At 43.5% G+C, this 14441-nt stretch overlaps 1 protein-coding gene across 5 annotated transcripts; it reads right to left on the bottom strand.

Annotated features, from left to right (window-relative positions):
- Positions 1-7706: 7706 nt before the first annotated feature.
- Positions 7707-11743, bottom strand: LOC108104202 (phenoloxidase-activating factor 2). 5 transcript variants are annotated; one of them, XM_017210146.2, is made up of 2 exons: positions 11739-11743; positions 7707-9082 (listed from the first exon to the last, which is right to left on the bottom strand). In XM_017210146.2, exon 2 carries the CDS (start codon positions 9072-9074, stop codon positions 7797-7799), a length of 1278 nt encoding a protein of 425 aa, XP_017065635.1. In that variant the 5' UTR covers positions 9075-9082; positions 11739-11743; the 3' UTR covers positions 7707-7796. The 5 variants fall into 5 exon arrangements, 4 of the variants coding, with proteins under 4 accessions (XP_017065635.1, XP_017065633.1, XP_017065634.1 ...); XM_017210144.2 differs by lacking the exon at positions 11739-11743 and adding an exon at positions 11251-11422; XM_017210145.2 differs by lacking the exon at positions 11739-11743 and adding an exon at positions 11090-11422.
- Positions 11744-14441: the final 2698 nt, after the last annotated feature.

Raw genomic sequence — 14441 nt, forward strand, 5'->3', positions numbered from 1 at the left:
CATTGCCATCCGATCCTGGATAGACCGCGTCAATCTGCCTAATCGCCACTCATTGGACGGAAGGTTGTCCTCCTTGATGACCACCATATCCCCGACGCGGAGATTCCTCGTAGGGGCACGCCACTTGTTCCTCTTATGGAGCTCCTTGAGGTACTCTTCCTTCCATCGCAGACGAAATTGCTGTTGAAGAGCCTTCAGGTGCTGCCAGCGATTAATAATTGACGTAGTATCCCCCTTTAGCTCGGGTTCGACCGTGACGAGAAGAGGACCTCCCACCAGAAAGTGCCCGGGTGTAAGAGCCATCAGATCAGCAGGGTCAGGGCTTCGGACATTGGCGCGAGCGGCCGCGAATTTAGGCACGCCTCGATCCTCGCCAGGAGAGTAGCCAGCTCCTCAAAGGTGTATTTCCGTGTGGCGGTGGACTTGTAGAACAAGGTCTTGAAGCTCTTGACGCCTGCCTCCCACAGGCCCCCCATGTGGGGGGCTCCCGGAGGAATGAAATGCCAGAGAAGCTGCTGGTGACTGTAGGCACCTGTCACAGCCCCTTTTAAGCTCTGGAGAAAATCGCGAGCGGACTGGACGTGATACTGGACGCTTTTCGCTTAAGCAGCCCATTTCAGAGACGAAGTGTCTGCGCTGAGTGACGGAAACTAGAAGACGTTCAACCGAAATAATCTCATTAGCAGTCAGGTGCTCTTCGAACGGAGAGCGTATCTTCCGCGCGCGCTGGATGAAGCGACAAACATAGGCAAGGACTCGTAGTGCCTTGTCAAGTGTGGAGAAACGTTCAAGGAGATCTTCGGGGGGCGCCTTCGCGACATGGACCTTGACTGCTCGCTTCTCGAGTTCAGTCACGGGGGCCTCGTTGCCTTGAGTGGGCCACTCGCTGCGAGGCCCTCGCAGCCAGCCAGGCCCGTGCCACCACAACTGGTTATCCGCAAGGTCTTGGAGAGCTACGCCTCGGCTGGCGAGGTCCGCAGGGTTCTGCTCGGAGCGGACATGTGCCCATTTCTGCATGTCGGTGAACTGGGCGATCTTGGCTACCCGGTTGGCCACGAACGTTGTCCACTGACACGCTGGCTTCTGCAGCCATGCGAGGACAATAGTCGAGTCCGTCCAACAGTATGGGGCAGATGCGGGCCCTGGCATCTTTGGCAGCAACAAGGCGCCGCACAGCTCTAACCGAGGGAGCGACACCGTTTTAACTGGGGCCACTCGAGTCTTTGCCGTCAGCAGGTTCACTATGACCGCAGACCCAACCTCGACACGGACGTAAATTGCTGCGCCGTACGCCTTCTCTGAAGCGTCGCAGAATCCGTGATGCTCGACCCTTAGGTGTGGTCGGAACGCGACCCATCGAGGAACACGAATCTGATCGAGCACCGAGTAATTCTCCAGGAAGTCAACCCATCGCTGACAGAAATCTTGAGGGAGGGCGTCGTCCCACCCCAGATCCAGAAGCCAAATGTCCTGCATGAACATTTTTGCCCGGACAATGAAAGGAGCGAGCCAACCTGCTGGATCGAACAATTTGGCAATTTGGGAGAGGACTTGGCGCTTCGTGAAGGACGAGCCGCAAGTCAACTCTGGCGGAACAAAAAAAAACTTATCGCTCGTCGCTTTCCAGCGCACGCCGAGTGTCTTGGCCGTGCTCTCTGCATCGATGTCGAGGAAATCAGCACGAAGGAGGTGGTCGCTCGGAATGTCGGCCAGGATCGCCTTGCTATTCGACGTCCATTTCCTCAGTGGAAACCCTGCTGACTCTAGGGCGCCCTTTAGCTCCCGAATCACCACTTGGGCTTCGGTTTTGGAGTCTGCCCCCGCGAGAACGTCATCAACGTACATAAAATGCCGGATAATTTGGCTTGCCTGCGGGTACTTCAACTCTTCGTCGTCAGCGAGCTGATGCAGGACACGGATCGCTAGAAACGGGGCACAATTGACACCGAAGGTAACCGTTATTAATTCGTAGTCGCGGATCTCCCCATCGGGATTGCGAAACAAAATACGTTGGAGCGGAGTATGCTTGGGGTCTATCCAAATTTGCCGATACATCTTCTCGATGTCGGCGTTGAAGACAAACCTAAAGTATCGCCACTTTAGGATTTGAATCGTCAGGTCGGATTGTAAGACCGGGCCCGCGTAAAGAATGTCGTTCAGACTGGTCCCGTTTGCGGACGGGCTCTGTTAGCAGATGTTAGCCCTGGTATTACCGAGGAGAATGGACGGAAGAATGTCAGCTCTTATTAACACATCGACTTGGGAGCTTTCAAAGAAGTTGGGGTCCGCCAAGGGAATGTCGGGCAGCCCCTTGAGACGATCCCGCGGAATCGGATATGATAGCAGATTTCCTGCCAACTGAGGAAGAACGTAAGCCGCAGTCTCTAATTGCAACCCGGGTCTAGACGGCGACCGAATGGAGAAATGGCACAATTTAGTAGACTGCGCGGAAATGGTCTGATTAAGACCGGACACTTGGGCTTGAATAGTCTTGAAGGGAAGCTTGACAAGGTTGAACAGTCGTTCAGTTATGAACGTCGCTTCGGACCCTGAGTCTATCAGTGCTCGTGCCTGGAAACTGCACCCCAGATGGCACACGTTGATAAGGGCAGTGCCCAGTAGGACGGCTCCAGACCCGGAGGCGAAGCACACATCCGACTGATCCTCTGAGCCGTTTGTGCTTCTGGGAGGTTGTGCGGGTCGAGCCCTTACTGGAGTAGGCGGACTTGGAGCGGTAGCGAACGGATTGCCGCGGTGCAGGAGGGTGTGGTGTTGGCTGTGGCATGTGAAGCAGGTATGGGCGCTCGTGCAGTCTCGCTGCTGGTGCCCTCGGGCCAAACAGTTCAAGCATAACTGCTTCCTCTTAATGTAGCCGGAGCGCCCGTCCACGTTCATTTCTAGGAAACGCGGACATAAGCGGATAGGGTGGTTCTCCCTCGAACAGAGATCGCATCCCTTTTGGCCCGGAGCAACTCGAGTCTCGTACGAATTGAGCCTCCGTGCAGGGGCAGCAGGAAGTCCCGACCTTGGCGGAGATTGCCCGGAGCCACTAGGCCTAACGTCGTCGATGGCCTCCAGAGTGCGATGGCGCTCTGTCAGGAAGTTATCTAATTCCTTCCATGTTGGAATTTCGGCCTTATTATGTACGGATTGCTCCCACATAGAAAGTGTGACATTGGGGAGCTTCGAGGAAATCATAAAGACCAGGAGACAATCCCACGCCTCAACATTGATGGCGGACATTTCTAGGGCTGTCAGACAACTCTGAATGGTGGCTTGCAGTTCCCTCAGCGCGACCCCGGACTCTTGAGAAATAGCCTGGAGGTTGAAAAGGATCTTCAACTGGCTATTGACTAACAGCCGCCGATTCTCAAAACGGTCTGTGAGGCTTTGCCACGCTGCGACAAACCCCTCATGGGTAAGCGGAGCCTTAGCAACAATGGCGTGTGCGTCACCATTTGTTTTGGACAGCAAGTGAAACAACTTCTCTACCGCGGTGAGCCGCGAGTTTTGGATATAAATGGCCGCAAACAAGTCTCTAAAGGTGGGCCACCGAAGGTAATCACCCGCAAAGACCTCGGTATCCACTGGAGGTAACCGACAGCCTGTAGACGCGGGCGTGTGGACATTGACGGAAGCATGCGTGGATTGGGAGGCAATATTCTCCCGAAGCTGGGCAATACACCTCGAATATACGGAGTAACAGTAGCTGTACTTCGATTCCAGCACTGCTGAGGTGGCCGAATTGTCGTCGGACACGGCGAGCAAATCGGAGCAGCTCTCATAGCACTTCTCCACCTTCTCCCAAAGTGCCCGAATTTGGTCTCGATGGACTTCGCACATGTATTTGGAGCCTGTTTCTGGGCCTCCCGGGGTATTGATGTTGGCCTCAAATTGGCTAATTCGATCTGTCGTAGCGATGAACTTTTTCAGCGCCACTTCGACCGCACTTTGAGCCATTTTTAAAACGGAGCGAGTCTGCCTCTGTGAAGGATCGGGGATTGAATTGACGTTTTCGTCACTCTTTTCCCTTTGAATGGCCATGGTCTCCTTAGGCTTCAAAAGAGGCGTCCGAGGAGATGCGGATTGATGGCTGGGATCGGACGCGGATTTTTGTCGTCTCCCGTGGGCATTCTCAAAAGTCAATTAGCTGGTCAGCGCTTGGCGACTGACTTGCGCAATAGGGGCCTCGTTCGAAGCGGTGGCTGGTCACACTAAAGTGATGAGAACGGTGAGATCGCGGATGGATTGCGATCACAAGGTACTAGTGGGCACTAGCGGCGCCGATGTCGAAAGGAAGATTGTGTGCGGCACAAATCGAATGTGAAAACCAAACTTCAGGAACCAAACAACCCAGAAGTAGACGAGGTTTGGTGAGAGTGTAGGCGGATGTTGCCTGATGCGGAGTGAAAGCTGCGCTAAGGGAACGGAGAATGGACAAGTACCGTTCGGAATTCACCCTGATGGAAAAAACCAGGACCAAAAAAAAACACAACACGGCTACTGAGCCGGCGAGGTTGCGAACTTAGGCGACACAATCACGGATTTGTAGTGAAATGGCGGTTTTTTTTTTTTTTTGAAAAACAGATTTTATTTCAGTTAAATTTTGTCACGTATTTATTTCCTGAAATTGGACGCAGAAAATATATGGCATTCATGCAAGTATGTATATATGTAGGTATATATATGCACGTAAGGCCTAGGTTGGCACAGTGGACTGTGGACTGTATAAATGGAGGAACAGAAAGCTGTGTGGTGTAAAATAAAAGACACTGATTGGAAAAAAAATGTTACGCTACCGGTGGACTGTTAAATGAATTTAGGAATTTTTGGAAATAAATCACACCGGCTGGCCAATATTAATTATGCCTTATTTTTGTCACCACACAATTTCACTGTTCACTTGGTCAATTTTACGCGGCTTAATTGCACCAAAAAAAAGAAAAAGGTATGGTTGTATGTGTGTATATTATATGTATGCACATATGCCTCGACCGTTGGCAAGCGAATAGCGGAATAGCAAATAACGGGGAGGCCGAAAACGGCGAGGAATATGGCGGCACACAAAACGGAGTCGGATGGATAAATTGGCAGAATATGAAGACGAAGAAGAGTAGAAAATCTCACACTGCCGTTGTGTCGGAAAACTCGGACTTGGAGTTGACACGGAAGGAAAACAAAATCTTGCAGCAGTGTAAACGAAATTTAATGTTCGTACCACTGCTGAAGACCGGCAGAGAGACGGAGACGGAAGAAAAAGTCGTACTTATCTTTTGGCGTAACACTACCGGGAACTGCTGGTAGAAAAGGTATCCAGAATCCAAAGTATCCAAAATATCCAGAAAATCCGGCTTGAAGGACCAAAATGTTGTAGTGGGGCGGTGTTGCCGGAAAAAGATGCCTCTTGATGGTGGTGGAAGTCGGGGGAGTCGTGGAATCGCCCGTCTGCTTTATTCACTTCATACAAGAAAATTGACTTAACTTAACTTAGCCGACGGCCGACCACTGCAGGCGTGTCTCGGATCTCTCCGATCTTATTTTACGTGGCGTGTTCCACACTGAAGGGATTACAACCACGGCACTCGGGGAAAGGATGGTACGCCTGCCAGCGCCCCAGACTAGAAGCTATAGCTATGTACATAGCAACCACTCTGGTACCTGTCGAATATGCGATTGCCGGGCAACATACTCCCTCTGGATAAGAGGCGAGGTGTATCTATCACCTCTGCCGCTCTATGGGTCGCAGCACCCGAGTTGTATAACGCAACTCCACGTCGAATCAAAAGATTCTACCCGCGATTTAGGTATCAACCACAGCCACCACGATATTCCCACTAGGGGGCCTACCTCAACTGGTAGTGCTAGGACACTATCCAAACCCGTGGTACCGAAGTTTGTGGGCTCTGTGACCCACCCCTTTAGCTCCGATAAGCTCGGATGGGGGGCCCTGCCATGTTAGTCGCCTCTTACGACAAGCTATGGCGAACTGTGGTGGTATTCTTCGCCGCCAACCACACGGCACGGCCGACCGCTGCAGTTGGACCCGAGAGAGCGAGAGTGCAAGATTGTGCAGAGAGGGGCGAGGGCGGATGCGCTCTTCAGCGCGGATGCGCTCTTTAGCGTGGATGCGCTCTTCACGCGCTCTTCTTCGGCGGCACATTGGCCCCTCACCTGAACACACATCATTCATTTTTCACATCTGAAATCTATTGACCATATGAACTCAAATAAAAAAAAAGAATATAAATATCTTGCTTAGTTTTTGAGTTACCATATGATCTTGAGGTTGTGGGCCGTGTCACGCCCCTATTTCCCCCCATTTATATCTGAAATCTATTGACCATATGAACTCAAATCAAAAAACAGAGCCTAAAAATCTTGCCTTGTTCTTGAGACTTTAATTTTGGCAAGAAAAGTTGCAAAATTTCCTATAGTGCAATGATGGCTTGGTGGTCACAGACCACGTACCGTTCTACAACCTACGCGAAGAAGATGCACCAAGCGCGAAAAGCAGGCACTAAAAGTCCAAGAGGAAGCGCTTTAGTCGAGTGCCGCGACTATAAGATACCCGTTACTGTTTAACACAATTTTAAAATATTCATTTTGCTAGTGGAAATTCCCCAAGCACCACCTATTGTCGGAGAAAGCATGTGAGTAACTGATAGTGACGTCACTGCCCGTGTGAGGCCTTACAACTTAAATTTCTTTATAAATAGCGACTATGGTTCCGAAAAATCTTTGGTAAATCGATAAGTATTGACATAAATATGTTATACAAGGTCAAACGAAAATATACATACACTATAATTTTATGGACGCCACAGTTTTTCGGGTTTGTGGGCGTGGCTTGATCGGAAAAAAACAATTCGCATAAGGGGAACCATAACCGTCGTGACCGTGCGAAAACCGTCTTTTGAACTAGGTGGGCGTTATACAGAATGAATATGCAGAATGCTGAAATAAACTTGCGCTGCCCAGGGACCTCAAGAATCTTCATGCTTAATCTCAACTTTCTATCTGTTATAGTTCCTGAGATCGTCTTTATAGGGTCGGAAACGCTTCCTTCTATCGGTTACATACTTTTTAACGATTCTAGTATACCCTTTTACTCTAAGAGTAATGGGTATAAAAACCCGGGCATGACGGTATCCCCACTGCTAAACATCATTGGCCACAATCCCGCGCTAAGTATGACACTCCTTCAGAGTATGAAAATTCAAAATTTGGAAGTTATCCAAAATCTTAAGGAGGTTAAATCTGCTATATCCACCAACATTTGGTTCGCTGCTGGCGTGTGCATCAGTGGCTCGAGTATTGAGAATAAGTCGAGAACACGATAAATACACCAGGTTGCTTATAGACTCAAGGTGACCGAAGACATCCATAGTTAAGGTCAGCTAAGGGGTAAAAATAAGTCTTATCTTTCCCGAGAGATTTTTAGTTGACCCTTGAATAAACCTTAAACTTTGGGTAATTTCACAATCACTTTGTGGGTTGGTTCGCCGACTAAATTTGTCTTTGGTCATCTGGTGTCGTGATGCTTGCACATACCGCATGGCCAAATTCTTATATGGCTGCGCAGGTGGCACGTTGACAATTCTTTATTGTTTTTCGCTTATAAGTTTAGTTTCCCCAAGACTTAACCAGGACAAACGTTGTAAAAATTAAAATTATTGCTTATCAAATATAATAAAAATGAATTTAGATTGTGGTACAATGAAAACTCAAACATTTATTACTGTATCCATAATAAAAGAAATAATATAGTATACTTTTTCAGAATTGGAGTCACCAAGTCAAGCATTGTAGGCAGTCGTTCCGAAACCGTGGGCTAACATTTCTTTGTCAATCCAAGTTCGCGCCAAGGCAACGCTAGAATAAGCTGCTGGCACTTCATCGTTGCAACCAATACCCCAAGCAACTATACCACTTTGCTGATATCGATTTTCAGATACCATTCCAATTGGACAAGCAAGTGGGGCTCCACCATCGCCTTGGCAGGTATCAATGCCGCGCTGCCCACCCGCGCAAATAAATGATCTGTCTAAGGCGAACTTAGGTCCTAGTCTAGTGCTTCTGAGAAGAACTTGACAATAGTTAAATTCGACAATGGGTAGGGGAACACTTTTCATTATTGCGCTATATTTTCCTAAGGAACCGAATGCATCTTTTCCCCAGCCTGTGGAAAAACATGTGGTTGCTGCTGCTGGTATAGAATCTTGTTTTGGTAAACATATTACGTTGATATGATCGTCTAATACGAAAGGTTGACTTAGAATTACAAGTGCGAAATCATTTGCTATGTTCCTGCTTTTGTATTCAGGGTGAGTAACAACAGCTTTTGCTGTTCTTTCTTGATAAGGTAAACGCTCTTTCGTTGTTTGTGTATCCCACTCTCCAGCTCGAACCATAAAGGTTCCTATTCCATGACGCTCAACACAGTGTATCGCTGTTAAAACCACCTGTTGATGTATAAGTGATCCAGCACAAAAATAGCTCAAGTTTTTTAAGTGCAATAAAGCTACTGTCCATGGAAACTCGCCAAAGCCAGCTTCATTTTGCGTTACCCCCGAAAGAGTAAAATCTAATCCACCTATGTTTCGAACACCGCAGCCTAGTGATTGGTTTGTCCTTTGAACTAAAGGCGTTGGATTTAATATCTCACTACGTGTCCTGTTATCCGAACAACATACGTCTACAGATGCAGGACATATCGGATCATCAGTGTTGAAGCGTATATCTATTACACCAAATCCGTCAAACGAACCATCCTCTGTTACGCTATTTGTAGATGGGTCGCATTTATAATAGGGTACGCAATTACATTCTGAAGATTTACCACTAATTGAATTAAAACCGGAATGTGGACTATCTGGCCTCAAAGGCTCAGGTGTAACTACTAATCCGATTCCAGTGATTTCTTGTACAGGTGTTTTGTGTTGCAGATTACTGTTGGTGTTAAATATTTCTTCAATATTTTTCTCTGCGTTTAAGTTTTGCTGAGGAGTTGTTGTAGACGGACATAAAGTTAAAATAGCATATAATGCGATCAAAATACTTGTAATGCCTGCCATCGTAATATCTGTAATATAAGATAATCAATTAAATTTAGAATTCAAACAAAATGGTATAATGTATTTCTTAAAAAATAGGAGGAAGCATTTCCCATTCTATAAGGTATTCTTGATCAGGATAATAGTCGAGTCGATCTAAGATGTAAAGCGGAAAAGGGCAAATTTGTGGACCACATTTGAGTAGACAGGCTACGTATTCTATTCTAACAGAATCAGAAGTAGATGTACCCAAAAAATTAAAATTGGAAGATTGTATCGCAATTAATGTACTAATTTAGGGTAAAGGCCTTACATGCTCAGGAACATCCGCGTTCTAACAACAGATAACGACATTGTCGAGAATGAGAAGTGTACAAATAAATCAAAGTTTAAATTTGACACAGCTACTAAACTAGCAGAGATATTTAAAAAAACGAGGCATTGTTAAGAATGTTGCATATTATTAAAATAATAACAAAAGTTTTTACTAATTTAAAAAACCAAATTATTTTTTAAACAAAAACTAAAAAATAGGTCATATAATAATATAATATATGCGACATTCTCAACATTACTGTGTTTACATTTTATTTGATATTTTGCTAGATCAGTAGCGGTATCGGTTTAAAACTTAGCTAAAACTATAATTAGGGAGCTTAATATGTATACTCGTATGTTCGCAATACAAAACAATACTGATCTCATCGAGTTCATATGTAATCTGTCAGCAAACTGATCCATTGTGATACTGTGCGAATTGAACACGAATGAAATGAAAAACCCTATTTTAATGCGATCATGGCAGATTACATTTTTAGTGGCGCCATATTTAACCAGACAAGTTTCTAAGATACGGAAACCTTTTGCCCTTGGAAACCCGATTTAAAAAATACTGTGATTGAACACGAATGAAATGAAAAACCCTATTTTAATCCGATCATGGCAGATTAGATTCCCTGTCTGTTGTTAACCAATTTATAAATAATTACATATATGTACAGAAAAATGCCCTGTATACTTTTAGTGGCGCCATATTTACCCAGACAAGTTTATAAGATACGGAAGCCTTTTGCCCTTGGAAACCCAATTTAAAAAATTCTTTCATATACACACTTATATAGCGAACAGCAATAAAAGAGCAAAACACCCGAACGCACAGATCGCTCTGGGTGTTTTGTGTATTTGCTTTTTTGTCACCCACTCAATTCTATGCACTTGAGTCTATTGCACAGACACCCAAAAAACTTACAGCAAAGGAAGGGAGTGTCTGAAACACCCATGTTTTGGGATGAGTGATTCGGGTGTCTTCAACTGATCTGAGTGGTTCGGGTGTCTTCAGCTGTATGCATGAGCAGGTCATTGAGGATTGACCGAATAACTTTACATGAAAGGAAGGAAGGAAATCCCAATAATTTAACATGAATATAGCCCCTTCAGAAAGTCGAAATAATATGTTTTCCGTTTGGAATAATTTTAAGCTTAGAATAGTATATTTGTAAAAATGAAAGTAATTGCCGTCTTCAGTAACTAATATTAAAAAAGAAAAACCCAATATTTTAGGATTTTCCGCGTCGTCATCAAGCCATCTACCTGCAAACTTATTACAGTTTATTGCAGATGCGTATAAGAATACAGATAGATCGCTTAATGATGACACGGAAAATCCTAAAATATTCGGTTTTTATGTTTAAAATATATGCTTGGAGTGTAAATCTTTCATATGAGACATTACATTTTAATATCCGTTACATATGTGTGTACAATGCATAAGATCTCAAAAACTATAAGTAAAGACGGTGGGTAATTAAATTGTAGATTTGAGAGATGCCTCAGCGGAATAGTCTTTCGACATCCGGCCATGCAAAACACGAAAAACTAAAAACGCAAAATTTGGCGAGATGGGCATCTATTAAGTTGGGATAAGAGAACGAATTACTGTGGCGTGCATAATATCCAAGATATGCATGTTGTACTAAAAAAATGTTTCCATCAAATTTATAGAAATTTATAAAAAAAATGGGGGTATAAGTGCTCACTTGGACAGTGACGTCATCGCCAGTTACTTCACATTCTTTATATGGTGTTCTATGTCGTCTATGTCTAGCAATATTGTTGTTTTAGAATTGGTCATCATTATAACCTTATTAAACGCGGCGCTCGACTGTAGCGATTATTCTTATTTGCATAACATACGTACGTGTACGTGTGTATAAAAATCAGTAGATTTGTGACATGGATTTTGCTGCGAAGGATGGTTCGGTTGCCCAAGTCAACCCTTTTTCTTGCGTGTTTCGCTTCTTTTAGATTTTCGTTGAAAAATATGTAACAGGTACTCGTACCCGTACTTACTTACATATGTACATATAATATAAAACAGGATTTCTAGCCGAATCGATCAAGCCATGGTTGTCGGTCAATATAAACGGTAAGATTTTGGGAACTATAAAAGCTAGAATGTTCGGATAACGCAACACCAAGCGCTTTATGTATTATCCATGTATGATGGATTACGTGTTTAATATATGAAATACATTTATTTCGTCAATCCAAACCTATCCCTTTTCCAAAAATTTTCCAAATCGGTTTATTTATGTTTACTAAACCAGCTGAGATATGTATGTATGTACATACATACATATGCCTTATGTACATATGTATGTACATACATACATATGCCTTATGTACATATGTACATATGTTTATATGTGTATGACTTAGTTCACGGTTATACCAATAAATTGATCTCTATCTACATACATATATAAATATGTATATTTATGTATGTATGTGCATATATTCTTTACTGGGTCAGAAACGCTTTCTTCTACCTTTTACATCATTTTAAACAAACACTATAAACTCTTACTTTACCAGTTATTATTATTGGACTTTTCGACCTGTGACATTAATTTTTGTAGAAATGGGAACCGATTCAACATCTAATAAGGGTTTTTCATAAAAAAATTTTAATATAATTTAATTTAATTTAAAATTAAAAAAAAAAATTAAAATTAAAATTTTTTTTAGTATAACAAATAAATACGTACATTTATTAAACGCGAATAAGCCAACTTAATGGCTATAATACGTTGAGTTTAGTATTTAAAAAATAACATAAATACATAACAATGTTTATAACTAAGTTAACTAGTAGATCAATACTTCTAAATCTGAATAAGTGTTTTAGGGCTCGAGAGTCCTCTTGCCTAGAGATCGGCAGGGTGCCTTCGCTTTAGACGTCTTATAAATCTTGTATTAGCAAGGGAAGAAGCTAAATGGTTGGTGTAAGCACTACGAAAAGATCGTTGTACCGACTCGAGAGCCTGTTTATCTGTTCCATAATAAAGGGAAGGTGGAGGTCACTTATTAGGGCTTCGTTTGTGACGTACCAAGGCGCATGCGCAACGCCCGGTTTTGAACTTTGTACTTTTATGACGTTGGAGTCTGAAGCCATGCCCCATAATTGGATGCAGTTCAACATCGGCACTTTGTTACCAAGACTTAGCTTGCTAGTTGGCTTAAACAACCAGTTAAGCTTTCTAAGGTAAGCACAAAAACTTGCTGATATTTTCAGAGTATGATGTTTCCATGTAAGTCGCTTATCCAACATAACACTCAAGTACTGCCCCTGTGATGATTGTGGGATGATAAAATCGTGAAGCTTAAGCTCAGGAAGGGACTGCACTCTCAAACATAAAACTTCGATCAAGTAATTAACTTCGACATAAGTAAGAGGAGTTGTTCAGTCGGGAGAAGAGATTTCAACTTATACACCAAGTCGTCATGTTATACTTGATTAAAGGCTTTCTTAACGTCGAAGAACGTAGCAGAGCTTTATTGCTTATTCTCAAAGGCATTCAAATATGGTGCACATCTCCATGGACTTGCTCAGACGTCCCATGTAGATGCCTAAAACCAAACTGGTGGTCGGGGATGGCGTCCTGAGCAGCTCTTACTCTCAAAATTCAACTTAGAAATATTCTCTAGAATATTTTAGAAAATGTAGGTAGTAAGCTTTTCGGCCTATATAAAACGTTAAGGTTCTCCAGATTTGCTGGTTTTGGTAACATTCATATCACAACACACTTCCATTGGAAGGGAAGTATTGGATACGTAACATTGAGTTGATAAGGAGAACAAAGAACAGGACTCCCTGTTTAGGCACCGCCTTGCTAAAGTGCATATTTTGGATGAGGGGGCTAACCTCCTGTGGACTTATGTGTTGAATGGCGACTACAACCGGAGAAGGAACGTTGAGGAAGGCCAGTGTATCTCCGACATCCTCAGGGCTCGCGATGTTACTTGGCGCATACTATTTCACTAGCTCGTCAGCAAAAGCTAATGGAATCTCGGAGTCAAATTTTCACTATGTACCGTCAGTTTTATTATTTCATTAAGAAGCAAAGTACTCCCACTTGGTTTTATGTAGTAGTTTTATGTTTGTCTTCAGCTTGTCGATACGATCGATTATCGGTCGTCTCCTGTGATAAGGATTCCTCCTCACGACCATTTTAGTCAGTATGGATTCTGACACAGAAATCATAAGCCCATAAATTATAGTTTTTAAAATCAGTGCACGTGTTTAAAGAAGTAATAAAATGTAACGATATGGAGAACCGATATACGTTCATGGACACACCATAATAAAATTGTACAGTGCATAGTCAAGTATAAGTCAATGTTTCAAGTTGTTTATTCAAATTTCAGAATTTTTAGATTTCAGTAAGTAAGGAGAAAAGGGGTGACAAGTAAAGTTGCAGTAATTGTTTTCTGAGAACATGTTTCTAAGATATTTCTAGTAGCTAGAACATAGGACATAGGCTGATTATAATACATCAGTTTTATGTTTGGCTGAATTGATTTTATAATTTTAAATACTTATATGCACGGATACTCGATATGTATGTGTGCGCCTGAGTCAGGTATTCTATAAGATCCTCCCTCCATTGGAGTGCGCTCGGGTCTGCTTGTGCGCGGAGCTGCGAACTCACCCCAACCCTCAAATGTGTGCTGATATCTGCTTGTGCGCGGAGGTGTGGAAATTTATTTTTAAGCGTTTTAATGAAAAGTTGCAGTTTTTAACTTACAATCGTATAAAGCGTACTATTGGAAAGGGTTTGAAAAATGCTTTCCAATGACACCAAACACACCAAACGTAATGTAATGATCTTGGACTCCTATGACCTATACCCGAAATATAGAAATTGGAAAGCATTTTGTGTGAATTCTCTGGATCTGAGCGGAAAAGTCTCCAAGCTACCGGAAATACACAAGCGAACTCTGGAGTTTGCCCAATACCGCAAGCAGCTTGAGGTTTCTTTCGTCGTGTACGCCGAATTTGAATGTGAACTGGAGCCCAGAAATATTGAAGTAAGCCATATAAGCTCA

Source organism: Drosophila eugracilis, unplaced genomic scaffold (genome assembly GCF_018153835.1).
Source record: "Drosophila eugracilis isolate 14026-0451.02 unplaced genomic scaffold, ASM1815383v1 contig_1945, whole genome shotgun sequence".
Taxonomy (NCBI): Eukaryota; Metazoa; Arthropoda; class Insecta; order Diptera; family Drosophilidae; genus Drosophila; species Drosophila eugracilis.

Bases quoted from the DNA above. Each gene is read 5' to 3' on its own strand.
- LOC108104202 (XM_017210143.2), bottom strand. From the start codon at position 10,333: ATGGGTGTTTCAGACACTCCCTTCCTTTGCT. The intron at 9,083-10,302 runs GTAAGTTTTTTG...CTTATATTACAG, and splicing joins AGACACTCCCTTCCTTTGCT to ATATTACGATGGCAGGCATT.